Genomic DNA, 26,679 nt, shown 5'->3' with positions numbered 1-26,679 from the left:
TGTTTCTCTCTCTCCGCCCCTCCCCTGCTCGCATTCTCTTTCCCTCAAAAATAAAATTAAAAAAAAGTTTTTTTAATAAAAAATACTGTTAAGAAAATAACAGCATGGCAGTGTGTGGATAGGGCAGGTAAGACTGGCAAACCCAAAGCCTGTAGTTTGGAAGCAGGGAAACAGATGTTCGCCTGTGGGTCACACTCCTCTGGCCCACCCTGCCTCCCCCCCCAGCAACCCAAGCCAAACCCAACCCTGACTCTGCAAGAGGATGGCAAATCTCCTCTATCCCCTGCATGAAGGTAAGTTCCAGGCTGAGGCAAAACTCTTGAGTTCAAAGGGCCTTCATTGTGTCTCCCATCTTAATACTGCAGAGAAAGCCCACACCACCTCTGCAGGCCCTGTGGTGGGCCTGTGCACAAGAATGCTCGGATGTGGTTCGCCAGCGCTCCCCAGTCAGGTCTGTGGGCTAGTCCCACCCTGACCTCTCCCCGTGAGAGTTTTTAACTTCTTATCCAAGTATAACGTACAGAAACTGTAAGTCTATATAGTCTGATGTATTTTCACGCCCTCAGATAAAAACAGTACATTATCGATATCCCCTAAACATCCCCCCAAATTTGTACCAACCCAAGAGTAAGCACTAATTTGACTTTTTTAAAAAAGGGTTTTTTTTTTTTTAATGTTTTATTTGTTTTTGAGAGAGAAAGCATGAGCAGGGGAGCAGCAGAGAGAGAAGGAGACAGAGGATCTGAAGCTGGCTCTGCACTGACAGCAGAGAGCCCAGTAGGGGGCTGGAACTCACGGACTGTGAGACCATGACCAGAGCCGAAGTCAGATGCTCAACGGACTGAGCCACCCAGGCGCCCTACTGGTCTGACTTTCATGGATGAGGTTTGCCTTGAGGCTTGCATAGATGGGACTATGCAGCACAGACTCTTTTGTGTCTGGCTTCCTCCATCAGCAGTGTTTACGTCGTGTTCCTTCATGCTGTTTTGTGTAACTATAGCCTGTTCATTTTCATTGCTGTCCGGCATTCCATTGTGTGGCTGTGCAGGTGACGGGCATTGAGCGGTCTGCAGCTTTGAGCTACATGACTGGGGCTGCCGTGACATCCTACCTGGGGCGGGGTTTGCAGGGCGCGGGTCGCCCGCCCGTGCTCTGCTTTGACAGGTGCGACCAGTTTTCCGTAGCCTCACCGATTTACGCCCTCCCCTGAATGCATGAGCATTCCCACTGCCTGTCCTTACCACCACTTGGTGTTGTCAAGCTTTTTCCTTTTGGCCATTTTGGTGGGTGTGGGGGAGTAGCTGTTTGAGGTCTTAATTTACATTTCCCCGATGGCAAATAAAAACGATCCCCTCTTCGTGTATGTATTGGTCATTTAGATATCCTCTTCTGTGAAATACCTAACCAAGCCTTCTGTTTATTTTTTTTATAAAATTTTTTTTTATGGTTTTTTTTTTTTTTTTTTTTTTTTTTTTTGAGAGACAGAGCACGAGCAGGGGAGGGGCAGAGAGAGGAAGACACAGAATCTGAAGCAGGCTCCAGGCTCTCAGCTGTCAGCACAGAGCCCAGTGAGAGGCTCGAACCTCTGATCTGATCTGAAGTCAGCTGCTTAACCGACTGAGCCACCCAGGCGCCCTGCTTCTCTTTGTGTTCGCTGTCTTTTCCTTACTGATTTGGAGTTCTTTATTCTGCATACAAGCCCTTTATTATCCACTCTCATTCTGTGGTTTTTGATAAATAGAATTTCTTAATCTTAATAGAATCTAAACGATCATCTTTCCCCATCATGCTTAGTGCTTTTTGTATCCTGTTTAAGAAAGCTTTGTATTCCATGGTCATCAAGATGTTCTTTTATATTTTCATCTAGAAGCAGACCTTTAAGACATATGGAATTGACTTTTGTATATGGTGTGAGGTTGGACCTGGCATTATTTCCATATGCATACCCGGTTGACCCAGCACCAGTTATTGAAAAGGCCATCCTTTCCTGACCCCGTTTTGGGGTAAGCAACGATAGCCGTTTCTCTCTGAGTGAAGGCAGGAGTGGGTGGAAGGCATTCTTCTTTCTCTAAGTCTGGGAAGAGGATTGTACTTGGGACTATGTCTGTCATAGCCACATGAGTAACAAATAGTCCCTAGGAGAAAAGAACCCTGCCCAGGAGCCAGGAGGCTGTAAGGAAGTGAAGGGAAAGCACCAGGAACCGATAGAGACATATAGGTGGGACATTCGCAGGGAGTTCAGGGGATGGGGTTTGGGCTTGGCAGGTGTGAGACAGAAAATGGGGACCAAGAATTAACTAACTTTGGGTCACAGAGCCAGGGCTGCCCCAGAGAGCAGGGGTGGTGACCAGGGCCTAGAGCTGCAAGCACAATCAGGATGTCCCACATGTGGAAATCTGAGTGGAGCTGGTAAGGCCCAGGACATAAGCCAGCCTTCCCTCACCGTCTGAGGGATCAGTCCCCATCCTGCCCAGCCATGTTGGGCCCCTTGGCCACCTCGTTCGCAGAACCCAAAGGAAGGAGGGTGGGCACAACGGGGAGAGCATTGCGCCACATCCTGGATCCACCACTTACTAGCTGTGTGACCGTGGGAAGGTTACTAAACCTCTCTGTGCGTTTGTTTCTTTCCCTGTACATGGCAATAATAATAGTGCCTACTTCATGGGGCTGATCTGAGGATTAAGTCAGATCACACCTGGCATATGGTAAGTGCCCAATAAATGTTAGCCATTGTTACTTTCCTTGAGAGCTAAATTCGGGCCCCCAGACTCCCTGCCAGTACTATTTCCCGAGCACCCATGTGGAGCAAAATGGAGCAGGATCTAGAACAGCACAACCAAAGGGCCAGAATATGCATCTCCAGCCTTGTCCAGGAGAAACCATGTCCACATCAGTTGGCCCCTGGGCAGCAATCCTTCTATGGGAGTCCTGGCTTAGCCTAAGCCAAAACTCTCACTGGGGGAATTCCTATGTGAGCCAGCTTGCCTACGGGATTGGTGGGGTGGGGCCCCACAGGTGCCCACTGCATGAGTTAGCGGATATGGGTGCCCAGAGAGGGTGCTCCAGCCCAGCCCCAGAGCCAGAACCTGCAGGGGGAAGCCAAAGCTGGTCTCACGAAGGTCTCAGTACCGTCACCCTGTGGACACTGCAGTTGGACACTGCAGCGGGCCACCAGTCCAGGAGCAATTTCAGCAAGAAGCTGGAAGGGCTACAACCCCCTGGAGGGAGGGACACTCTTTTCCCTATCCTAAGATACCAGCAGTTCTGTGAGCAATCAGGGTCACATCTGCCCAGAGGGCCCACCTTTTCCTGACTCACACGAAGGTGACATTCCGGTGAGCATCAGCCCTGGGTTTGTGCAGGACCCAGGTGCCCGAGCAGCTACAAAGGTAGCTGGTGCACCGGGACAGGATATGCCAGAGGGGGAGGGATAAGAGCCACGCACCCAGATTATTCACAGTGCGGACTCCAATGCCCCAGACTGCCCCAGGGAAACCTCGGCGTGATATGTGCACTCCCATAGCAGCATTGAGGCACCCGGACAACTCTGTGGGCGCTGAGCCTTGTTCAGCTACGGGGCAGGATTGGGGTGGAACAGAGGTGACTGTATCTTCATGTGATTTATAAGCTTCTGCAGGATGCTGCTGGGAACTCCTAGATCCAGCTGGGGGACATCCTCCAAGAGCAGGTGCAAGAGCTGGTAATGCAGCCGCTCATACACCCTCAGGCTGCAGGCTCCGGGGTCAGGTTGCCACCTAAGTTAGGGAGGCTTTGCACTGATAAGAGCCCCTGAGTGATCAGGGAGCCAAAGCAGACTGTTCTCTGCTCACCAAGCTGTTCTCCCCAACACGAGGCTGTGTTGACCCAAGGGAAGGGCATCTTTTTCCAAATGCACAAAGGCACTCTATAAGCTAACATGCTCTGCCCAGGGGCACATGGGTGCAGAAGAGGAGGCCTAGGGCCAGTGAGGCAGTTCAAAACCCTGCTTCCAACTCACTCTTCACCAAGCCACTGCTTGCTGACTTCTGGGAAAAAAAGAAAAAAAGAAAAAAAAAAACATGCTTGGTACTTTGATTCCCCTGTTACAAGCTGAAAAGTAGCTTGCCTGGTCTGGTGCACATTTCCTGTGAGCTGAGTTAGTGGGAGTCAGTTCCTGTGGACTGGTCATCTCGGGGGGCTGGGACAGACTGAGCATGGGACCTGCAGGACCGCCTCCCCCAGCAGCCTCTTAAACCCCGTCTCCATCTCCATCTTGACCTCTGCTAATACATTTCCCTGCCCGAGGCCCTCAGTGAGAACTACAACGCAGTCTCCCCTCCTACTTCCTCCCCTCTTCCTCCTCCTGCCTCAGCACCAGCCTCCCTCCCAGGCAAATGTCTTTCCAGACTCTGGGATGTGAGTATCCATTATCCACCATGGATATAGAACATTTTTAAATTCCTGTTTGGATCCCACCTTATTTCAAAAACAGTTTTAGTCTCCCGGTAGGAGTAAGCACACCCCTGTCCAACTCATAAGGCTGTTGCAAAAATTAAATGAGGAAGATTACAAAGCACAATACAAGTGTGATGTTGTTGCTATTTTCTCCGGAAAGGAATTAGCCCACCCTTCTCTGACCGCCCCCTGTCCCAGTGGAGTTGCCAGTGGTAACTCCATAATTTTCCAAGTCCTCTGGGCTGAACTCAGGCACCATATATGATTTTCTCCTTCCCCAGAGTGGAGCATTAGTTTCCACTGAGGTTTCATGAGTTTCATGGATGCACTGAGAGTTTTCTGTGTGCTGGCCACTCTGCTGAGAGCTGTGTATTTAGCATTCGATACCAACTCAGTAGACCCTCCTATCCCCATTTTATAAGAGAACTGAAGCTCAGAACTCATATAATTTACCCAAGATCTCACAGGGAAGAAGTGAAAGAGCTGTATCATGAAATGGTGATGTTTATCCCGGGGAATACAAACTCGGATACCTCCCTGGCGGTGTGTGGACTGGGTCACGTGTAAGGCAACAGGGATTGGGGGTGGCCTGTGGCAATCGGAGCACACACCTGCCTCAGGGCATTCACAATCTCAGTCTTTCATCTGGCCATTCTGCCACGCTTGTATTAACCACTGGTCCTAACTGCCTCCCCTCAAAAGCTGCTCTCCATCCCCGCTGCCACCACCCAGGTCCTTGTCACCCACACCTGGGATGTTGCAGGAGCCTCCTCCGTGGCCTCTCTGGTCCTGCCTCTGCTCCCCAGAGCCAGACACCATCCTTTCCCTGAGCACCTAATCCTCCAGAGACCCACCCCCGCAGACACTCGGCACTCACAACCCACCCCCAGGGACCATCAGAGAGCGGAAGGAACAAGGACTTAACAACCAGGCGGTTCTGGGTTCAAATCTCAGCTCTGCTACTTGCTAGCTGGGTCACCTTGGATAAATTACTTAACCTCCTTGGCCTTCAATTTTCCCTAAGAGGAGCGTCATGATGGTAACCAGCAGGAGTTTTAAGCCGCACTAGATGTATTCACGATCGTGAAGAGTTCAGCCCAGTGCCGGCCCCACTGTGGGAAACATGTGGTGGACACACAAAGCTGGGAAGGGGGTGGTACCCTCTCCCCTTTGTATGTCACCCCCAAATCTTGGAAATCAGGGGTGACTGGGGACTTGCCCCGTTAATAAATGGAACGCTCAGGTTTCAAACCCAGGGCAGTCTCTCATCTGCAAAACAGACGGAAACTCCAGCTACCTGTGGTCTTGCATGGATCTAGAGAAGACTGTGGCAGGAGTCACTTGCCTGTGGCAGGAGCAGGCGCCCCAAATCTGCACAGCCTAGTTAGGGAGGCAGGAGGGCCAGAAGGCCAGCCTGCGGCAGAGGTTGGGCTGATCCCTGGACCGGAACAGGTGCAGGGCAGGGCCATTTCCAGCCCCTTCCAGACCCTGCCTCTGATTCTTGGACGCCCCACCCTCTTCACCACCAACTAAAACTCATCGCATCCCTCATCAAAGATAATACTGCTTTGCTTTAAATGTAACAGGGCTTTGACAAATTTGCTTTTGACATTACTTAATTACGGGTAAGTCATTGAATTTACTATTGGCTATGATTTCTCTTCCATCATTCTGCATATCCTGGAACTCTTGCCAAGAATCCGACTTACAAATTGTTTTCAAATACAATGACATTTGTATGGATACCAAACTGAACAGATATTAAAGTTGACATGCTACTTTCTGAAAGCACTTGATTAAACATTTACCCATTTTGATACGGTCTATTTCATATTTTTGCAGCCCCCCAAAGCTTTTCTTTCAGGGCTTTGACATCTCCCAGGCCCCTGAGAGCCCGTCCCGGCCCCTGGGCAGGGTGAGAGGGTTTGCTCACAGAACCAGGTCACTCGAGTGCACCCAGGCTCCATATCCACAGACTGCTACAAGATCCCCAGGGCACCTGGGTGGCTCAGCCAGTGAAGCATCTGACTCTTGATCTCAGATCAGGTCTTGATCTCAGGGTTGTGAGTTCAAGCTCCCTGTTGGGCTCTATGCTGGGTGTGGAGCCTACTTTAAAAAATAGTAATAATAATAATATCTGCCCGTCCAGGGCTACCTGATCTGGGCACGTTTATCCTCAGCCCCAAAACAAAATGACTTGCCAAATATTGGATTAAATGTGATTTAACACTTAAGCTTTTATTGGAGTTTCATAGAATGAATTTACAAATGAGGCAATACCTTGATGGGGCAAATGTTCTGACATAGGCTTTATAAATTAGGAGGACTGTCACCCTAACCAAACACTACCACCATCCCCAATGTGGGGTCACAGCCAGGACCCACCCTCCTCTCCATAACTCCTCTAGGAGGGGGCACTGGGAAGGTGAATGCTTTGTGATTGGCAGGTCAGACTGGATGAGGTGGGTATTGCACTCTGGGGCCTTTTACATTTTTTTTTTCAACGTTTATTTATTTTTGGGACAGAGAGAGACAGAGCATGAACGGGGGAGGGGCAGAGAGAGAGGGAGACACAGAATCGGAAACAGGCTCCAGGCTCTGAGCCATCAGCCCAGAGCCTGACGCGGGGCTCGAACTCACGGACCGCGAGATCGTGACCTGGCTGAAGTCGGACGCTTAACCGACTGCGCCACCCAGGCGCCCCCTCTGGGGCCTTTTAAAATAGACCAGCTTTGTCTGTTTGTTTTTGTTTTTTATGAAGTAAGCTCTGTGCCCAGTGTCGGGCTCAAATTCATGACCCCCAAGATCAAGAGTCACATGTTCTATCAACTGGGCCAGCCAGGCGCCCCTAGAGCAGACCTGTGTTTTAAATCACCTCCGCTGCCCAGCCTCATTCCCCACCTCTCTCCACACAAGGGGCAGGCACCCTGGCTCCTGACTCCTACCACTACTAGGCTACTCCGGAGCCAGGAGCAGAGGAAGGATGGCTGCCTCCCTCACAGAGACGTCCGCACACCCCTGCCACGCAGGGCACAAGGAGGGGCGTGAGATGATTCCAAGAAAAGGGAAGAAGGTGGCAGGATGACATGAGAGGCGTCAGGGAGGCAAAGGGCAAGGAAAGGACTTTAAGCTTGGTTTACACACTTTCACTCCTTTCTACCGAAAAGCAGTAAAAAATTTAAAAATCACATCTTGGACCTGGTCATTTCACTCACAGGCATCAAGACTGGGGAAGTATCTGTAAAGCATGTAAGGATAATAACGATCAGTATTTACTGAGCACTTAATGTTTTCTATCCAGAGATGGGATTGACTGAATGAATCCAAAATCAACACACGAGGACAGTGCTATTATTATTCCCGTGAAATAGGTGAGGACTTGGAGGCACAGAGAGGGGAAGTAGTTTGCCTTAGGTCACACAGCCAGACAGCAGTGGAGCAAAATTCAAACCCTGGTCGTCTGACTCCAGAGCGAACACTGTTAGTCATGACATTAGGCCATAGCCATTCTTAAATTTTTTTTTTTAACGTTTATTTATTTTTGAGACAGGGAGAGACAGAGCATGAACAGGGGAGGGTCAGAGAGAGGGAGACACAGAATATGAAGCAGGCTCCAGGCTCTGAGCTGTCAGCACAGAGCCCAACGCGGGGCTAGAACTCATGGACCACAAGATCATGACCTGAGCGGAAGTCGGCCACCTAACCGACTGAGCCACCCAGGCGCCCCAGGCCATAGCCATTCTTAAATAGAGAAGAGCCGTAATGGTAAATTTTGGTGAGGCTTACCATAGGACAGCGTGCTGTAATTAAAATTTATACAGGTGTATCTCCTTTTATTGTGTCTTGCCTTATTGCACTTTCCAGATACTGCATTTTTTTTTACAAACTGAAGGTCTGTGGTGACTCTGCCTAGAACAAGTCTATTGGGGCCACTTTTCCAAAAGCTTTTGCTCACTTGTATCTCTGTGTCACAGTTTGGTACCTCTTACAATTTTTCAAACTTCTTCATTAATATTGTTTTAATATTGTAATATTATCTTCATTAATATAGATCATGGTGATCTGTGACCAATGATCTTTTATGTTACTATTGTAATTGTCTGGAGCAGCACAAACCATGCCCATATAAGACAGCCGACTTGATAAATGTGTGCGTTCTGACCTCTCCACCATCCAGCCATTCCCATCTCTCTCCCTCTCCTCGGGCCTCCCTACTCCCTGAGACACAGCCATATTGAAATCAGGCCAAGTGACAACCCTACGATGGCCCCCTAAGTGTTCATGTGAAAGAGTCGCCCGTCTCCCATCTTCAATCAAAAGCTAGAAATGATTAAACTTAGCGTCGAAAGCCAAGATTGTCTGAAAGCAAGGCTGCTTATTAGGAAGTTGTGCATGCAAAGAAAAGTTCTTGAAGGAAATTAAAAGTGCTCCTACAGTGAACACATGAATGATAAGAAAGCAAAACAGCCTTATACATGGAGAAAGTTTGAGTGGTCTGGATAGAAGATCAAACCAGCCACAATATTCCCTAAAGCCAAAGTCTCCTATCAGGGGCTACTGCAGCTGGTGACTTTGAGTGGAAGCCAGCGCTCATCTAGCATTCCAGAGGTCCTCAGGCCCTTAAGAATTAGGCTAAATCTACTATGCCTGTACTCTATCAATGCAACAACAAAGCCTAAATGACAGCACATCTGTTTACAAGACGGTTTACTGCATATCTTCAGCCCACTGTTGAAACCTACTGCTCAGAACAAAAAAGATTCCTTTCAAAATATTACTGCTCACTGACAATGTGCCCGGTCGCCCAAGAGTTCTGATGGAGACGAACAATGAGATTCACGTTGTTTTCATGCCTCCTAACACAACTTCCATTTTGCAACCCATGGATCAAGTCATTTCGACTTTCAAGTCTTACTATTTAAGAAATGCACTTTGTAAGGCTGTAGCTACTGTACACAGTGATTCCTCTAATGGATCTGGGCAAAGTAAATTGAAAAACTTCTGGAAAGGATTCACTATTCTAAGTGCCATTAAGAACATTTATGATTCATAGGAAGAGGTCAAAACAGCAACATTAACAAGCATTTGGAAGAAGTTGAATCTAGTCCCCATGGATGACTTTGAGGGGCTCAAGACTTCAGTGGAGGAAGTAGTGGCAGATGAGGTGGAAACAGCAAATGAACTAGAACTGTAAGTGGAGCTTGAAGAAGGGACTGAATGGCTGCAATCTCATGATCAAACTTGAACAGATGAGGAGCTGTTCTGATGAATGAGCAAAGACGGTGGTTTCTTCTTTTTTTCATTTTTTTTTTTAATGCTTATTTATTTTTGAGAGAGAGAGAGAGAAAGAGAAAGTGGGAGAGGGGAAGAGACAGAGGGAGAGACAGAATGTGAAACAGGCTCCAGGTTCTGAGCCCTCGGCACAGAGCCTGATGCGGGGCTCGAACTTGGGAACAATGAAATCATGACCTGAGCCAAAATCGGACACTTAACAGACTGAGCCACCCAGGCATCCCAGGACAGTGGTTTCTTGAGATAGAATCTGCTTCTGGTGAAGATTGTTGAAATGACAATAAAGCATTTAGAATATCACACAATCTTAATTGATAGAGTGGTAGAAGCGTTTGAGAGCATTGACTCTAATTTTGAAAGTTCCACTGTAGGTAAAATGCTATCAAAGAGCAGCACTTGTACAGAGAAATCATTTGTGAAAGGAAGAGTCAATCAATGGGGCAACCTTCACTGTTGTCTTATTTTAAGAAATTGCCACAGCCAGCCTAGCCTTCGGCAACCACCACCCTGATCAGCCAGCAGCCATCAACATCCAGGTGAGAACCTCCACCAGCAAAAAGGTGATGCCTTGCTGAAAGCTCAGATGATGGTTAACATTTTTTAGCAGTATTTTTAAATTAAGGTGTGTAGTCTGTTTCTTAGATATAATGCTATTGCACACTTAGTAGACTGTAGTATAGTGTAAACATAACTTCTATATGCACTTGGAAACCAAAAATTAATTCAACTCACTTTATTGTGATATTCAGGTCCTCATAGTTGTCTGGAACCCAGCCCGCCAAATCCCTGAGGTATGCCTGTATTTATAAAGAATATTTTAATAAAATGTGGACTTACATTAAAATATTTTAGGAACACAAAATTATACATATTATGATCTCCACTTAAAAATTCCTTTTTAGAAAAGAACCTAAAGGAATATATGTGTGTGTATATATATATATTCAAAATACATAAATAGATCACAGACAGACAGATGATCTGTATGTTGAAATTGGTGGATTGTGAATGGATTTTCTTCTTCCCATTTTTCTAGATTTTCCAAATTTCTCTAAATGAAATTTTTTTCAGATAGGAAAAACTATTAAGGCCTTACTGTCTTAAAATTACTTGCTTTCAGTAAATGTTTAAAAAGAGAAATTTCTGAGAAACTAAAAAACCAGAAACAAGTCATTTTTTTAAAAAAGTGGACAGGTTGCTAAGAAATTCTTTAAATTGGTAGTATTCTTGGGGCACTTGAGTGGCTCAGTCGGTTAAGCGTCTGATGTCACCTCAGGTCATGATCTCACCATCGTGGGGTTGAGCCCCACGTTGGGCTCTGTGCTGACAGCTCAGATCCTAGAGCCTGCTTTGGATTCTATGTCTCCCTCTCTCTCTCTGACCCTCCCCTGCTTGCACTCTGTCTGTCTCTCTCTCTCTCAAAATAGTAAGTAAACATTAAAAAAAAAATTTTTTTTTTTTTTAATAAATTGGTAGTATTCTTAGGGCTAGGCCTCAGCACACACTCAGAATGTAGCAGCAGTGAGAAAACGGAATGGATTCTGTTATATGGAAAAGCATCGTTCCTTGGGTAGACGAGGCCCAGTGTGGGGTTGGGGAGCCCTAGACCATGAGCTCCCTAGCTTCCAATCCAGGTTTTGCCACAGGCCACTTGCACCTCCTGAGCCTGTTTCCTGAACCAGAAATCAGCCACAATGGTACAGTCTCTTGCTCATCACTCTGCTCTAACATTCGATTTTACCGTAATGGGTAGAATGAACTAGCAAATGACGCCTTCTAGAGACTGATGGACCCTTGTCCTTGTCTGGGAGCAAGGCTGGTAGCTAATGGCCCTCAGGAACCAGGGTCATCAGGAGAGCTTCTGCCCAGAGGCCCCGGGTGAGGTGCAGATGCGCTGTCTGCCAAAGGAGAGGCAGGGCTGGGGCAGAGCCAGCTAACAGGAGGGGAGAAAGCCAGCCTCCTGCTCCCTCACCAGGCCCTCAATTACACACACTCTCGCTGTTCCAGGGCTAATTGTTTCTGAAGTGCAAGCCCATCCACTCCCCACTCGGCAGCAACAGCATCCATAGGCTTCTCTGTCACTCACACAAGACCCAGAGCAGCACAGGGCACAATTCCACTTTTCTCCTTTACTTGGGCAACACACTCCAGCAACCTCTATGCCTTGGAAGGTGGTCCAGAGAGTGTGCATTGAACATGGACTGAAGCCAAGTTGGTTAAGCCTGGATTCTGAAGGCACAGGCTTGCTCCAACCCTTCTAAGAAAATGTGCCAGGGAGCTTGCATATGTCTGTGCCACACCTCCCACCCACGGGCAGAACCTCTGAGAGTAGGACCTGGAAATGGCATTTTATTTATTTTTTAAAAAATGTTTAATATTTATCTTTGGGGGGCGCCTGGGTGGCGCAGTCGGTTAAGCGTCCGACTTCAGCCAGGTCACGATCTCGCGGTCCGGGAGTTCGAGCCCCGTGTCAGGCTCTGGGCTGATGGCTCAGAGCCTGGAGCCTATTTCCGATTCTGTGTCTCCCTCTCTCTCTGCCCCTCCCTGGTTCATGCTCTGTCTCTCTCTGTCCCAAAAATAAATAAACGTTGAAAAAAAAAATTAAAAAAAAAATATTTATCTTTGAAAGAGACAGAGCGTGAACGGGGGAGGGGTAGAGAGAGAGGGAGAGACAGAATCCGAAGCAGGCTCCAGGCTCTGAGCTGTCAGCACAGAGCCCGATGCAGGGCTCGAACTCACGAGCTATGAGATCATGACTTGAGCCGAAGTCGGACGCCTAACCGACTGAGCCACCCAGGCGCCCCTGGACATGGCATTTTAAACAAGCTGGTGTCCCAAGTTCGAGAACCACTGGCCTCAGGTCTGCTTGGAAATAACATGTTCCCACATGTACCCGGCTGTCCCAAAAGGCTGGAAGTGAGGAAGTAGGAGGTGGAAGGGGATGCTGGCTCCCTCAAAGTGGTACAACAGGGGTGTGCCCTAGACCTGGGGTCAAGTGTCTACTTCAGGGGGGGCAGGCTGGATGAGAGCCTGGGGCAGCAGATGGGTCCCTGGTGGCCCTCTCCTCCCACCCAGCTTCCTTCATCAGTTTCCACGTGCCCAAATACACATCGGCCAAGCCCAGTCACTCACTTTAGGATTCGCTGTGTACCTCTACCCACAATGCTCCTGGATCTACCCTCAGCCACCCCCACCATGACTCTCCCTCTCCCAATAGACATCCCACCTGCCTCGTTACTTAAATAACCTTTATTTCTCATGCACTAGGAAAGATGGGATTGTATGAAACACTGCATTTCACAGCAAAGACCTCAGTCCAGAACACAACACAGGGGACCAACTGGATTCAGGTGTGGTCATAACTCTGGGGATCACAGTGGGGATACCACCTCCAGGGCTGGTGACAGATTCAGGACACTCCAGCTGCAATGGCTCCAGATACAACACAGGGCAGCTGCCCCCTCCCACAGAGGCACAGGAAGCTGACACCAGAGGAGCATGTAGACGGGAGGAAGGACGGAGAAGGCTGCTAGGCAGTGACTTGGTGGAGGCAGTGGTCCAGCACCTCCGAGGCCTGAGTCCAGGCAGCGAGGGCTGTGACCGAATTCAGCCCAACTGTGCTCACCACAGAGCTGCTGGAGCTCCACAGACCCCCAGCAGGTATGCACGGGCCCCACCTGACTGCTCCCCGGACACACACACACGACAAGATCTGCCCAGACAGGACCCCAAGGGCTAGAGGGGCCAGCCCCCCTCAACCATCCCTAGCCCCTGTGGACACTTAGATGCCCACAGGACAGCCAGGCTTCAGAGGGTCCTGGGACAGGGCCATTGGCAGGGCAGCCAGCAAAGCCAGGCCTTCAGGCCCAGACAAGGGCAAAGCAGATTCTGGGCACCACTTTCACAGAGGTGGCACAGGGACAGATCCAGGCTGGAGACATGCGGGACAGAACAAAGAAGAACAGACACATGCAGACACAACAGGGTGGGAGGGGTCTGAGAATGAAACGTGGTTGAGGTGCTGAGATGCAGGGGGCCCCGTGTGGGCCAAGCTCACTGAGGCCCCGGGCTTGTGGTGACACCAGCCTCCTCCGGGATGGTCTCCAGCGTTTCACTCTGGACAGCCTGCGTGATGAGTGCCAGCTCCTGGCACAAGGTCTCATAGCGGTAGCCCACACGGATGTCCGGCACATTCGTACGGCGGATATCATTGCCCTCAGGGCCCTCCTTGGTATAGTTGGGTCCCAGCCAGTGGCTCTTCACCTGCGGTGGGCAGGGTTATCAGGCAGGGCCTTCAGGGGCCACGCCCAGCCCTGAACCATCCCAGGGCCAGCACCCCTGGGACCTCCCCAAATGCAGAGAAGGAGAGGAGAGGGTGTCTGCCAGGTTCCGGGCGGGCGGCTGTGGTACCTTGTGGGAGAAGCCGCTCATGAGCACACTGTTGCGTGCCAGCTCACACATGTCGCAGGAGCTGAGCTTCCACACCTGGGTAGCGATGCTATATTCCTCCATCAGTGGCTCCTGCACAGGCCGGTTTACCTCAGACAGGTGCACCCGGGCCTGCCACCCAGTCCCTGCCCACCCCTACCCTCATCCTGTACCCACGCCCCACTCTCCCCGGAATTTGCCATGACATGCTGCACACTCCACCAGCAGGGGGCAGCACCAGCCCTGAGGCCCAGGTGGTGGGGGGGGGGAAGGAAGGGGGGACCTTTGCAGCCTAGAACCACGGCTAGCCTGGATGCCCTCCAGATTCTGACCTTGGTGAAGTGGAACTGCAGGGGATCGTCAGTGGACAGCGAGACCATGAGACCACGAGACAGGTACTCAGGTAGCGGGTTCCGGTGATAGCTGAGGAAGAGGCTGTTATTGCTGAGTGGGGACATGGCGATGCCAATCTGGGCCAGGTAATACAGGTACTGCAGGACTGGGGCCTGGGCAGGCAACAGGGAGGGAGGACCTGTCAGAAGGCCTCAGGGCTGGGGAGGATACCCGGTTCTGGAGGGCACAGGCCACAGGAAGAGGAGATGGGGGAGTCCGGGCTCAGCCTCACGTACAAAGAGTCATTTATGGCCAAAATCCAAGCTGGGGCCTCCCTGTGGAGGCTGGGGTGAGGCAGAGTCCAAACTGAGGGTTTGGTGGGAAGGAAGATAAACTGCTGATGAGGCCCAAAGGGTTGAAAGGAAGGTGAGCAATTGGGAGGGGTGGCTGCAGGTGCACACCCTGACCTTACGCAGAAGCAGCCCGTGAGAGATGTTCTCCGCCAGCATGAAGGCCGACACCAGGTGGTGGATGGGCCCGGCTTCCCCACAGTGCGGCCTCAGCACAAATGTGTGGAAGCCCCTCTGCCTGGGGGCATAAAGACAGTGTCAGCTCCCGAGCCTGGGCCCCTGAGCCCCCACCCAGTGACCGTGTGGGTCTGGGACAAGGGGCCAGGGGCAGATTCTTGGCTCTGAGAGCTGAGCCATGGAGCCCTGAGGGCGCAGAAAGAGCGCACTGGGTCCAGGAGTTGGGGCAGGAGGAGGGTCAGGGCTCTGGTGGCCCCAGGCCAGGGCAGCAGGAGAGACAGTGGGGGAAGTAGAGACCCTACCCTGGTGGAGCACACACCTGCGCAGGTGGTTCAGCATGGCCATGTTGGCAAAGGTGTAGTACAGGTAGTAGGCATAGGGTGGATTGTCCTCCTCCACCCAAGCCTTGGGGAGAGGGCTCTCCAGGTTGAAGACGTGATTCTCGGGCTTAGACTCATCATCCACACTGTCAAAGCCGTCCACCTGGCACAGGACCCCAGGGTCAGGCCCAGAGCTACAGCCGCACCTGAGGCCAGCCACCCTCCCCACACCCTGCCCTGTGCCGCCCCCTCACGTGCTCCAAGAAGAGGTGCAGCTCGGGGTGGCTGGCAGGGTGCACAGTGGCCTCAAACAGTGGCAGGAAGATGTTCTCCAGCATCTCTTGGAAGTTGGCCAGCTGGCCCTTGGTACGGTACACGTCACTGCAGGTGGGACGTACGCACACAGGACGTGCAGGTCAGTAGGCACCAGAGCTTGGCCCGAAATCAAAGAAGCACTTCTGAACCACACTGGGTGGGCCAGGCTGGACAGACCATGAGTGGAACCGGGCAGTTCCTCTTCTACTCAGAGGGCTTGGCTGGGAGGGGGGGGTCAGCCATCCCCGGCGGGCAGGAGGTAGGCCCTGGCCCCTGGAACTCTGGCCCCCACGCTCCCTCCCACTCCAAAGGCCACTCACAAGAGGCGGGGCACTTGCACGAGCCAGCGCACGTTGGGGGAGTGTACTTTGTGCTTCACGGCCCAACAGGCCAGCTTGTCCCACTCGTCCCTTGAGCGCCCGTAGATGGAGAGTCGCAGCTCCGCGTTCTGGTATTTGCTCTCCTCCAGGTCTGACATCACCTCCTGAGAGACACACATGGGGCAACCATCACACGCAGGCTCCCACGGTCCCTATCTCTGCACCCACCGTGTGTGCTCCGTCACACGTCTTCATGCCTCTTACCCACCTTCCTCACCTGCCTCCCCGACACCAGACTCCCGCAGTCTGGGGAAGGGCTGCTCAGGGCTGCTGCCCCTGCACATGGGCCCTGGCAGCCACTCCTCCTCACCTTGATAATGTGGGCAAAGTACTTTCCAGAGATCCTGTTGTCGGTTTTGATGAAGATCTCTCGGAGGACAGACTCCCCAATGGGGTTGTATTTGGCATTGAACTTGTCAAAGCGATGGAAGGTGTTTCTGTCCTGGGGAAAATAGGCAGGCCCAGGTCACCCCTGCCCCTGGTTCACATACTGACCCGGCCCCTCCGCCCCCGTGCCACCAGGACAGACCGCGTGCATGTCCAGCGTGTCCACACTCAGGTCATAGGCAGTGAGATTCATGCTCTCAAAGACCTCCCGCAGCGTCTGCTCGCGGCCCTGCTCCACGTGCACGATCTCCTCCAGGTGCCGCTTCATCGCCCGTTTGATAAAGCGCAGCAGGTGCTTCTGGTTCATGCAGGATGAGGCATGGATGTGCGTGTCCACCTGGGGTGGAACGGGGCTGCTGGGTTCCCTGGAGGCCAAGAGAGCCTGGGGCTTGGGCTAGGAGAGGACTCTGCACAAGGAATGCTGGGCAGGGGGTCCAGGCCCTGCAAGGGAGGCCAGGCAGGGGTGCAGGACCGGGCATGGTGTGGGGGCCCACCTTGCGGATGTTGTAGAAGTCTCGGTGTGGAACCTTCTTCTGGGCGGCCAGCTCCTTCATCTCGTTGAGCAGCACGTGCATCTGGAACTTGGAGCTCAGGTACTGTAGCCGACGGTAGCAGAAGGACTTTCTGGGCAGGAAGAGAACACAGCAGGGGCTCTAGGACACAAAGAGGCACCTGGGGAGGGCCTGGGTAAGGAGGCAGAGAGGGAGGGGGTGGGAGGGTGCAGGACTGAGACTGCCCAGGGGGCAAAAGACAGAGGGAAAGTCTAGGACTCAGTGACTGAGAAGGGGTGAGAGATGGTGGCAGGTGACTGGGGCAGGGCTGAGGCTGGAGAGTCCAGGCTGGGAAGGGAGCCAAATGACCGGGACAGGCAGGGACTCACATGGGGCCATTGATAATCAGGGCCATGAGCACATTGACATCTGCCACAAATTCCTGCAGGTCAGGGTACGGCAGCTCCATCTCTGAGCAACTGACACATAGTGAGAGCTTAGGTGAGAAGAGCACGTTGTGCCCCATGGAACCCCCTAAGCCAATGCAGCCCCCACACAGCTCCCCCCACCCCAGCACTCCCCACACCGGCTTACTGATCATCAGTTTCCCTGCGGGTGTAGACGTGCACCACGCCCTGCACCATGCGCAGACCCAAACCCAGGTCCCCAGGCATGGTGCTCGGCTCACAGTGCTCATATGGGTGCTGCTCCAGCGCAGGGGGGTGCACCGGGGCATCTACAGGGGTAGGGAGGGTGGAGTCAGGGCCAGGGCTCCTCCTGGCCACCCACTGCCCAGCCCAGAGGCTCCACAGAGGGTGAGAGCTCCTGCCCCTGCCTCCACCCACCATGTACCGAGAGGCTGGAATGAGCCTGGGTGGGAAGAAGCAGGCAGGGTGGAGGTTTCTAGGCACCAGGCTCAGGAAGCCTGGGACGCCAGGGCACTTAGAGTAGGGCACGAATGGGGGTCCCACCAGCAGACACAGGGGTGTCGGGGCCCTGCTCATAGGTCCGTGTCTCCAGAGGCTTCTCAGCCAGCTGCTGCAGATACCGCCGGGTGGTAGGGCAAAAACTCTGCAGTGACAGGGCCATGTACTTCTCCCGGATAAAAAGTGCCCGCACCACACTCTTGGCTGCATCTAGCAGGTCTGTGAATGGCACCTGGAGACAAGGACATGGGGTCACTCTCCTTGGTCTCAGACCCACACCAGGCCCACCCTCGCCTCTTCCCCAAGGCCTTGACCCTAGAAACAGCACATCAACTAGCTAACAGCCAGACCCTCTGCCCCTCCAGCTTTTGAAACAAGAAATGCCCACGCGAGGCCCACCCAGTTCCCAAGCTGGGGGAGCCGGCCAATGGAACACTGTGGAATTGAGGGGAGTGAGACCCAAGGCCCTGACCACACTGACCCCACACTTCTCCTCGCCGGAGATGGTGACCCGCTGAAATTCCCGCTCTAGCACCACGTCTCGGTCCCGCAGGCCCCGGTCACCTTGCCCCTCGCTCTGCTCCTTGAAGAGCCTACAGGGGGAGAGTAGAAGGGAGGGGGCTGGAGCCAGCGGCGGGACAGGCCCCAGCCCCACACCCCCACATCCCCCATGCCCCTCTGTCCTCCTCACTGGAAGTCTGATTCACTGTCTGTCTTCAGGAAATCTTGCTTGGCCCGAAGCAGGATATCTGGCTCCAGCCTAGAAGTGAGAAGGGCAAGAGGTCAGGCAGATGACAAGAGACGGTCCTTGTTCCCAGGTCCATGAATTGTGCTGGCTGCCGTGCACTTGTTGTTCCTCGTGGCCTCGTGAGGCTGTAGAACCCTGCACTGTGGGTGCTGGCTTGCCCGCATTAGATATGAGAAAGCACACCCAGAAGTTGAGCAGCATGTTCTAGGCCACTCTGGTGGGTAGAAGACAGAACCAGAATTCAACAGCCTAACTCCAAAGCCTGTGCTTCAGACCACTGCTCTATGCTGCTCCCTAGTGGGCCCCAGAGAGAGGGCCAGGATGGGAGAGGGACAGAGACAGGGCTCTGAAAGTGTCCCAGTAGAGACGGAGGGACACTGGGCAGATTACCCTGTGCCCCCTACCCCCAACCCTACAGCTGTCAGGCTGTGCCCTCTCCTACTGCTACCTGGCTGTGTCCCCCTACAACAGTGGCTGCCGGGCTGTGCCCACCCCCCCTCCCCACCCCTGCAGCTGACTGTGCCTGGTCCAACCCATAGCTGCCATAGCTGGGGCTGGGGGCTTACTTGACATCCTGGCTGATCTGCCTCTCCAGGCGCTGCCTCCGCTCCTCCAGCTGCTCAATGGGGCTCTCCTCAGGGAACTCGTACGGGGCACTACGGAGCTCGCTCTCAGCCAGGGAGCGGCTGAAGAGCTCCTGGTGGGAGGAAAGGAAGGGTCAGTGTGGTCTAGCCTTCAGCCGCCCGGCCCTCACTTGCCGAGTCTAGGGATGGGGTAAGGGCAGCAGGAGCTGGAGGTACCTGGGAGAGGCTAGGGATCAGGGCACAGCCAAGCGTGAAGTAAGGGGACAGCTGAGATGGAGGGGTGTGGGGAGCAGAGACAGGGCATGGGGACAGCGGTGGAGGGACACAGGGTGAGGTGCCAGGCGATACCTCGGCGATCTCCTTGCATTTGCCATCCATAGACGTGCGTAGGTCGAGTGGGAAGTGCTTGAGGCAGGGGGCAGGGCCTGGCAGGGATCGGGCAGACTGCAGCGGAGGGGCCCCCAGCCCACCCCGAGCCTCTGTGGAGACAGTGATGCCAGGGTCAAAGGGTGGAGGGCAGGGCCTGTGCGCACTAGAAGCACTGGGTCCCCACAGGCCCCGGGCCTGCCCCAGAGAGAGGCCAGGGCTTGGAAAGTGGGCAGTCCCCCCTCAGAGACTGAGGAATGGGCCTGCGTGTAGCTCCCAAAGGACCTCACCCTCACAATCTAGCACAGGGCCCCTCACGCATTCCAGGCTCAGGAGTGGGGGTTCTGAGTCTGCCCCTAGAGCAAGTGGATTCCCTCACTCCAGGAATAAGACTCTGAATCCTGGACTAGAAACCGCTGCCTCGGTAAGCAGGAGACCCCGTGCAGGCAGGCACACGTACACACACACACACGTACACACACACACACACACACACACACACACACACACACACGTACACACACACACACACACACACACACACACACACACACACACACACGGTGCTCATTAAGGACCCGGTGGTCACGCTAGCAATCCCCAGCCCACAGCTTCCAGGCCGGCCAGGCCAGGAGCAGACCTGCCCCTGGCCTCAGGAATCCTCCTCAAGAAACCAGGGCCTGCACCTGATAACCCAGACCTACACAGCACAGCCAAGTCACAGCTGCCACTTAGCTCTGAACTGGAGACCAGACCCTAAGGGAAGAGGAGGAGAGGAAGTGGAGGACCTGGTTGGCAGCAGTAACCCTACCTCCTCCCCAGTGGCCTGCCTTCTCCCCCAGGACCCCAAGGCTGCCAAGATGTGGCCTGGCCCCGGCCCGCCCCTCCCACTGCTGGCTGCCCCTCCAAAGGGAGCTGCCACAAACAGTCTGCGCCACTCGGAGGCCCCAGGATCTGGGCCGGAGGCCCCAGGGAGGGCCTGGGGAAGGGAGTGTCAGAAGCCAGGGCCTCTCCACATGGAGGACAGAACTCCTCAGCTGTACCACCAGGAGGCTGGCACTAAAGGCCTTGAAGCTGCTAGTCTACAGGGGCTGCCTGAGCTCCCAGCCAACCCTGAAGGACCCTCCTTGGGCTCACCAGCCCCACCCTCCCCACCAGGAAGCTCTCCACACCCAACTGGGCTTTCCCAGCCAGCTCTGAAGGATATTCCCTTCCAGCAGCCTCCTTTCCCCTCTCTACCGCGTCTCAGGGACAGATTGGAGGCTTTGCCCAGGTAGCATGCTTTAAAGTCTGTGGACCCACTTCAAGATCCCCCAGAGTTGGGTCCCAAGGCTGGACAAAGGGAAGAGGAGGTGCCTGCACCAGATCCAGGACCCAGCCTCTGCTCTCCCGGGTGCCTGCCTGGGTCCTACCTGCAGAGTTCAGGCAGCTCCAGCCAAAGCCCTGTGCCCCTGGCCCGCTTGTTTGCTGAGTGGAGCTGTAGCCAGTCCCCCAGGACAGCTCAAGGGGCCGGCACGGGCTGTACCAAGTGCAGCAACATGCAGGGGAGACCCTAGGATGACAGCAAGCAGGGGGCTAGGGAAGCCCAGGGGAGCCAGAAATCAAGGAAAGGAGCATCAGAGTTGGGAAATGAGAGGTGAACAGGGCCTTAACCTCTACAGTACCAGGGCCCAGCCTAAAGTGGAGCCCCCAAGGGGGTGGACCAGGGTAGGCTGATAAGGGCTGGGCAGTCTGGCTGGGAGAGGCCAAGCCTCCTTAAAATGCACTACCGTTGGGGATAGTGAGTGGGTAGGGCCCTGCTGGCCAAAGGGTAGGAGGGGAGAGAGGTAGGGGTGAGCAGCCCTCATTTCCAAACGCAACAGCCCCAGGCCAGCTTTATCTTCCCAGAGGCCTTGTTTTGCTCCCCACAGTCCCCTGGGTCCCCTGACTATGGGGTTCCTTGAGACAAACAAAGCCTCTTCTAGGGAGAGAAGTTGGGTGGCGGTAAGAGAAGTGACTCACTCCAAGTAGGGACCAGTTACTGAGTTTCTCTGCTGCCCAGGAGGGCTGGTTCACAGCTGCCCAGACCTAAACCCCCGTTTCAAGCGTATCACTGGGGACAAACCATCCAGGAGAAGCGTGGGAGATAAGGGACTAGAATTTGGAGAACTTGAGTCTGACTGTTCCCACTTATAGCATGTCTCTGCCTCCCAGAGGCCTCAGGTCCTATAATAATGGGGTGATAAGTGAGTCCTGCCCTGCCTAGCCACAAACTGCCATAAGGCTCAAAGAGATACGTTTCTGCAAGTGTTCTGTAAAACACCATAATCTGTGATTATGAACTCCGGGGGCCCTCCAACACCTCTCACTTTCCCACCTACTAGAGAGGGTGAGAGGCCCAGCTCAGACCAAAACAACCAAGCAGTGAATGGCAGCGAAGAGGACAGAACTTGATGGGGTGGAGACGGGTGCGGGGGGCGGGGGGGGGACACGATCTCATACTTGGAAGAGGGCAGAGCAGGAAGAGGAAAGAAAGATGGGCACTTGTTCCACAGACAGGGTGTAAGACAGAGCTCAAGGTTCTTGCCTGCCCCAAAACCTTGATCCTACACAGCTCCTCACCATTCTAGCCCCCTGCAGGAGAGGCCGACCACAGACCTCCGGGGCTGATCTCTATCAGGTCAGCAAGAGCTGAATCCAAGGTCCTAATCTCAACTTCCTCTCTTACCAGGGTGGCCTAAGATCTACACTGAAATGCAGGGGACACCAGGACAGGTTCCAGCAGCCAGAGCCATTCGTCCAGGCTGCAGGCCCCTGCACAGGGCTGCTGGGGTTCACTAGAGGTATATACTCCCTGAGGCCAGGCCTAGAAGACCCAGCTGCCTGTCTGCTAGTCCCATCCCCTGAGTCTGTGCCACTGCAACACACACACACACACACACACACACACACACACACACACACACACAAGCGGAGTCCACCAAAAGCCAGAAGGGACTGCTCCCATCAACTCCAAGATCTTGTCACCTCATCTACCCTCTGCCCTGGAGCCCCCTCACTCACTGCCAAGACTGCCTTAGTAGGCAGAGAGGTGTCCGAGGCTTTGACCCATAGATATCAGATGCTCCCACCAAGTGACCACCCAAAGGGGTACAGATCTAGCTCCAGGGTACACACTGTCTGGATAGCCCAGACCTGGACACAGAAAACACAGACCCTCAGGACTCCTGACCTCAGGTCAGGATCTTCAATGGCATAAGAAAACAGAGGCAGTGGATGATTAGGCTATAGGTACAGACTGCTGCTGAGGGGAGGGGGTGAAAAGACTGGCTTGACCAGGTCACCAAAATGGGGGCGGTCCTTCCTTAGTCAGGAAGCCTGGGGACAGCAGACAGCAGGTAGATATCCCTCAGCAAGCACAGACTCAGGCAGTCTAGCCCTCAGGGAGATGGGCACAGCTACTCCACGCTGCCTGCTCCAAATGGTGCAGAGATGTCTATCAGAATAGGAGCCAAACCCAAGGGTGTAGGAGCACACACAGGCAGGCAGTGGCCCCCGCCTGAGCCCCCAAACAGGCCTGGCTCGAGGACACCCCATACTTATGAGGAAGCTCACAAGACAAACCAGGAGAGAGCAAACAGCAAATAACAGATACCGTTGAGCCCCCAGCCCTGGGATGCCCGGTAGCAACAAGCGTGCCCTAACATCAGACCCCCAGGAAGGGGAATACGGACCTGGGGTCCTAGGAAGGGGCACTAACCACAGGACAGCCTGAGACTGCCTGGTAAAGCCACAGCTGCCAGCAGTGTGGCCAGCCCACAAACCAGTCAGTCCCACACATCTCCCTCTCCATTCACACACACTCCACATGCAAACGGTCTTAGCACATCCACATGCTGACACGTGTGCAAACACACCTCTTGCTGCACCCACACCCACACCCACTCCTCATTACAGAGGGCAGCACCCCCAACATAGAACATAGAAATCTGTCATCTTCCACCCCACCGCCCTCTCTGCACCACCTCCCAAGCCAGCCGTCCCTGGGATAGAGGGCAAGGGGCACCACCGCAGAGAGGGCGCAGGAGAAGGGGTACCCCCTCTGATGGGACCAGTCGCCAGGGCCAGCGGTGGTGGGGTAGAGCCAGTGGCTGAGGCCAGGAAGCACACACTCACCTGGTACTGCAGAGGAGGCCTGCAGGCTGGCCAGCTTCTTAAAGGGATATTTGGCCTTGGGACTGCCGGCGCCAGATGGGTTGGATGCCATGGCTCGCGCCGCGGAGATGGCGGGGGGAGTCTGAGCCGCACCAGCTGGGCCTGGCTCTGCCACATCCAACCCCTTCCTCCGCCCCGCCCCCAGCGGGAGTGACTGATGCAGGAAGCAGAAGCCCCGCAGGCGGAAGAGGCCCTGGCCACGATTTCTGATGTTGTCTAGGCAACCTCGGGGAGGGGGACCTCCATCCCCGCCTCTTATCCCTTCCCTTCCCTCCTCAGACCCCGGAGTGACGCGACTGATGGGTGCTGGGCCTGCGGGGATGGAGGTGAGCAAACAAGATGGGGAAGGGCCAGCCCTTAGCACTCCACTGACCCCTTCAGAGCCCTTGCCCCTTGCCAGGGATCTGGGGCAAAGGAGTCAAAGTCCCGGCTAGCTGGTCCAGCCAGCATGGGAGAAAAAAATCATAATAAACGGGAATCCAGCGCCAGCTCCCCCAAGCTCAGAACACACTTCTCTCAGAGCAGGCATGCTCCGTGAAAACCCAGCCCCTCTGGGACACAGTCCCCTTTTCTCTTCTCCGTCAGACTCCCAGCCCCAGGGGTAGCCCAGCTCTGGGAGGATGGGGTAGAACAGAGAATCCCAACCCAGTAGGGAGGAGCCTGTCTTGGGAAAATTCCACTGGTCGGCAGGCGCTACCTTCTAGGAAGGCAGAGAGGCCAGGAAGCAGGGGCGTCTCTGGGGGGTCTGGGAAAGAGACCCAGCGACTTCTGACTTTTCTGTCTTTTCCGCACTCAGGTTCTGCTTTCCCAGGCCCGCCCCAGGAGGAGATGGCCACCTTCTCTAGGTCTGCAGACTGTGCTGAGACCCCCACCCTCTTGTCTCCCTGGCCATGTACTTCTCTGTCCCAGAGACCCTCCCCCCGACACAGGCACAGACACTCACCTGAGGCCATACTGCCGGAACCCGGAGGGGTATGTGGGAGACTGCCCGCCAGGGTCCGCACAACCGGGAAGCTGGGGTCGCAAGGGAGGGGAGGAGGGCTGAACCCAGACCCCGGCCAAGTCGCTCCAAGGATCCCTGGCTCTGGCACCGAGATGGAAGAAGTAAGGCAGTCTTTCAAAATTGCCCGCAGGCGGGAGACGGACCTCGGCGGACCTCGGCCGCTGAACTAGCCTCGGAGACCCCGGGGAGTCCCGACTTCCAGCTGTCTGCTCAGGAGGCGAGCAGGCCACGTGCTCCCCAGAGAGCAGGACCCGGAACTCGTCTGTGCTTCTCTCAACACTCTCTGGGTGTTCAGGTTCGGACTATCGTAGCTGGACTGTGGTGGAGTCACGCAACAGGTGCGACCCCACCGAAGCCTAGCCTGCGCCTCAGGGCGTCTCAGCCGCCCCGGGCCCCCGCTGTGTCCGAGGCCCCGCCCACTCCGAGCAGGCCCCGCCCCCGCCATGTTCCTCTTTCCTTCGCCACGTGGGCAGCCGCCACTCCGCAGTTAGCCAGGCGGGTCTTGGGCAAGAGTTGTGCGTCAGCTTCCTCATCAGTGAAATGGGGCGGTGTAATTGCACTCAAGGGAGTTGTTCTGAGCATGAAACGTTAAGCACCTTTGCACGATGCCTGGCACAAAGTCGATGGCCCATAAAAGATAGCTAGTATTGTCTCAGGACTCATTCATTTTGTTTCTTAAGATTTTATTTTTAAGTAATCTCTACACCAAAGGTAGGGCTCGAACTCACAACCCTAAGATCAAGAGCCACAAGCTCCACCAACTGAGCCAGCCAGGCACCCCCATTCATTCACTTTTAGAAGTCATTCCTGGGCATTCTCATTCCGGGTCCTCTGCTTTCTTCTGGCAGGCATAGATAAACAGGGTGTGTCCTGCAATCCAGGCTCTCCTTCCTACATTTACTTATGTATTTATTGGTTAAAAGCTTAGGCTCTGTAGCCAGAATGCCTGGGTTCAATTCCAGACTCTTCCACCTACTTTGTGATTGACAGGGAAGTTACTGGACTCTCTGTGCTCCTATTTCCTCTGGGAAATGACTGTAAGTGACCCTGCTTTGTATAGTAGTCGTTAGGATAAATGAGTTAATATAAATTAAGTGCTTAGAGTAGGGCCTGGCCTGTAGTTACTACTCAGTTATTGTCTGCGTCTTATCATTGCTATGTCCTTGTCCTTGGTTCCCTGTTGACAACCTCATATGGTGATGATTCTCTTGGTGGCCTAGAAAGAAGTGGAGTTGGGATGTTTGGAGAACTGCAGACACCCCACCCAGCCAGCACCCCCACTCCCAAGTAACACAGAATCCTACCTAAAGGGAACAGGGGGAAGGGGGGGAGCTAAGACTTCACTAAACATAATCAAGTGTATTAGCAGTAATTAATCTTTTCCCTATTTCTCCACCTGTGGGAGCCCTTTGTTCCCCACGCCCAGTTGTATTAATGCTGTTTGTTCAGCTCCTCCCAGTTCTCCCCTACAGCCAAATTCCTTCCCAAACTCTGCCTCCCCCACCTCTCCCCAAGCTGGATTCTGGACCCTGGACCCTACTATCTGTGTGTATCTGGTGTCACATCTATTGATCTCTGCCTGCTGCTCCTCCTTACCCTGGGCAAACTCAAAAAACTGTGCCCTCCATAAACATGGCGGTGGGGGAGTTCACCTCACAAAGAAGCAATCAAACCAATAAAACAAAGGAAATAACGATGTTTACCCATCAAGTTAGCAAAGATTAAGGGGAAAAAATCCTAATACACGCAAGGGTGTAGTGAGATGGGACACACATACACTACTGGACATGAACATCAACATAATCTATCTGAAAGCCATTTGGTAATACATAATCAAGAGTCTTTCAAAAGTTCCTATTATTTAACCTAGTAATTCCACTTTCAGGAAATTGTTCTTCTAAAGAGCTGCCAGAAAAATATGCACAAATTTGTTCATCACTGCAATGTTTAT

General features: G+C 53.6%; 1 protein-coding gene and 1 long non-coding RNA gene across 6 annotated transcripts; one reads left to right on the top strand and one right to left on the bottom strand.

Annotated features, from left to right (window-relative positions):
- Positions 1-12,957: 12,957 nt before the first annotated feature.
- On the bottom strand, positions 12,958-25,370 carry AMPD2 (adenosine monophosphate deaminase 2). 5 transcript variants are annotated; one of them, XM_040471233.1, is made up of 18 exons: positions 24,669-25,370; positions 19,514-19,644; positions 19,148-19,278; positions 18,525-18,593; positions 18,315-18,426; positions 17,879-18,065; positions 17,502-17,643; positions 17,297-17,386; positions 16,911-17,040; positions 16,559-16,753; positions 16,340-16,471; positions 15,970-16,133; positions 15,589-15,715; positions 15,334-15,497; positions 14,955-15,075; positions 14,487-14,660; positions 14,137-14,247; positions 12,958-13,989 (listed from the first exon to the last, which is right to left on the bottom strand). In XM_040471233.1, the coding sequence occupies exons 1-18, from the start codon at positions 24,676-24,678 to the stop codon at positions 13,780-13,782; spliced, it is 2,400 nt and encodes a 799-aa protein (XP_040327167.1). In that variant the 5' UTR covers positions 24,679-25,370; the 3' UTR covers positions 12,958-13,779. The 5 variants fall into 5 exon arrangements, 4 of the variants coding, with proteins under 4 accessions (XP_040327167.1, XP_040327169.1, XP_040327166.1 ...); XM_040471235.1 differs by lacking the exon at positions 24,669-25,370 and adding an exon at positions 20,944-21,050; XM_040471234.1 differs by lacking the exon at positions 24,669-25,370 and adding an exon at positions 23,687-23,930 and having other exon boundaries at positions 12,960-13,989.
- LOC121027637 (uncharacterized) lies at positions 23,925-25,378 on the top strand. Its single transcript, XR_005788842.1, has 2 exons — positions 23,925-24,051; positions 24,522-25,378. It is a non-coding gene; the product is annotated as an uncharacterized LOC121027637 (long non-coding RNA).
- Positions 25,379-26,679: the final 1,301 nt, after the last annotated feature.

This window comes from Herpailurus yagouaroundi, unplaced genomic scaffold (genome assembly GCF_014898765.1).
Source record: "Herpailurus yagouaroundi ecotype Mexico unplaced genomic scaffold, PumYag 77, whole genome shotgun sequence".
Classification (NCBI taxonomy): Eukaryota; Metazoa; Chordata; class Mammalia; order Carnivora; family Felidae; genus Herpailurus; species Herpailurus yagouaroundi.
Note: the sequence above shows the minus strand (reverse complement) of the source record. Positions and strands in the feature narration are given on the sequence as shown.

What these genes read in the sequence shown, in the direction of transcription:
- AMPD2 (XM_040471234.1), bottom strand. Translation starts at nt 23,777, where the DNA reads ATGGCATCCAACCCATCTGGCGCCGGCAGTCCCAAGGCCAAATATCCC. An exon ending in CGCAGGGAAACTGATGATCA is followed by an intron (nt 17,387 to 17,501) that starts GTAAGCCGGTGT and finishes ACTATGTGTCAG; the next exon opens with TTGCTCAGAGATGGAGCTGC. An exon ending in GTGCAAGTGCCCCGCCTCTT is followed by an intron (nt 15,716 to 15,969) that starts GTGAGTGGCCTT and finishes TCCCACCTGCAG; the next exon opens with TGACGTGTACCGTACCAAGG.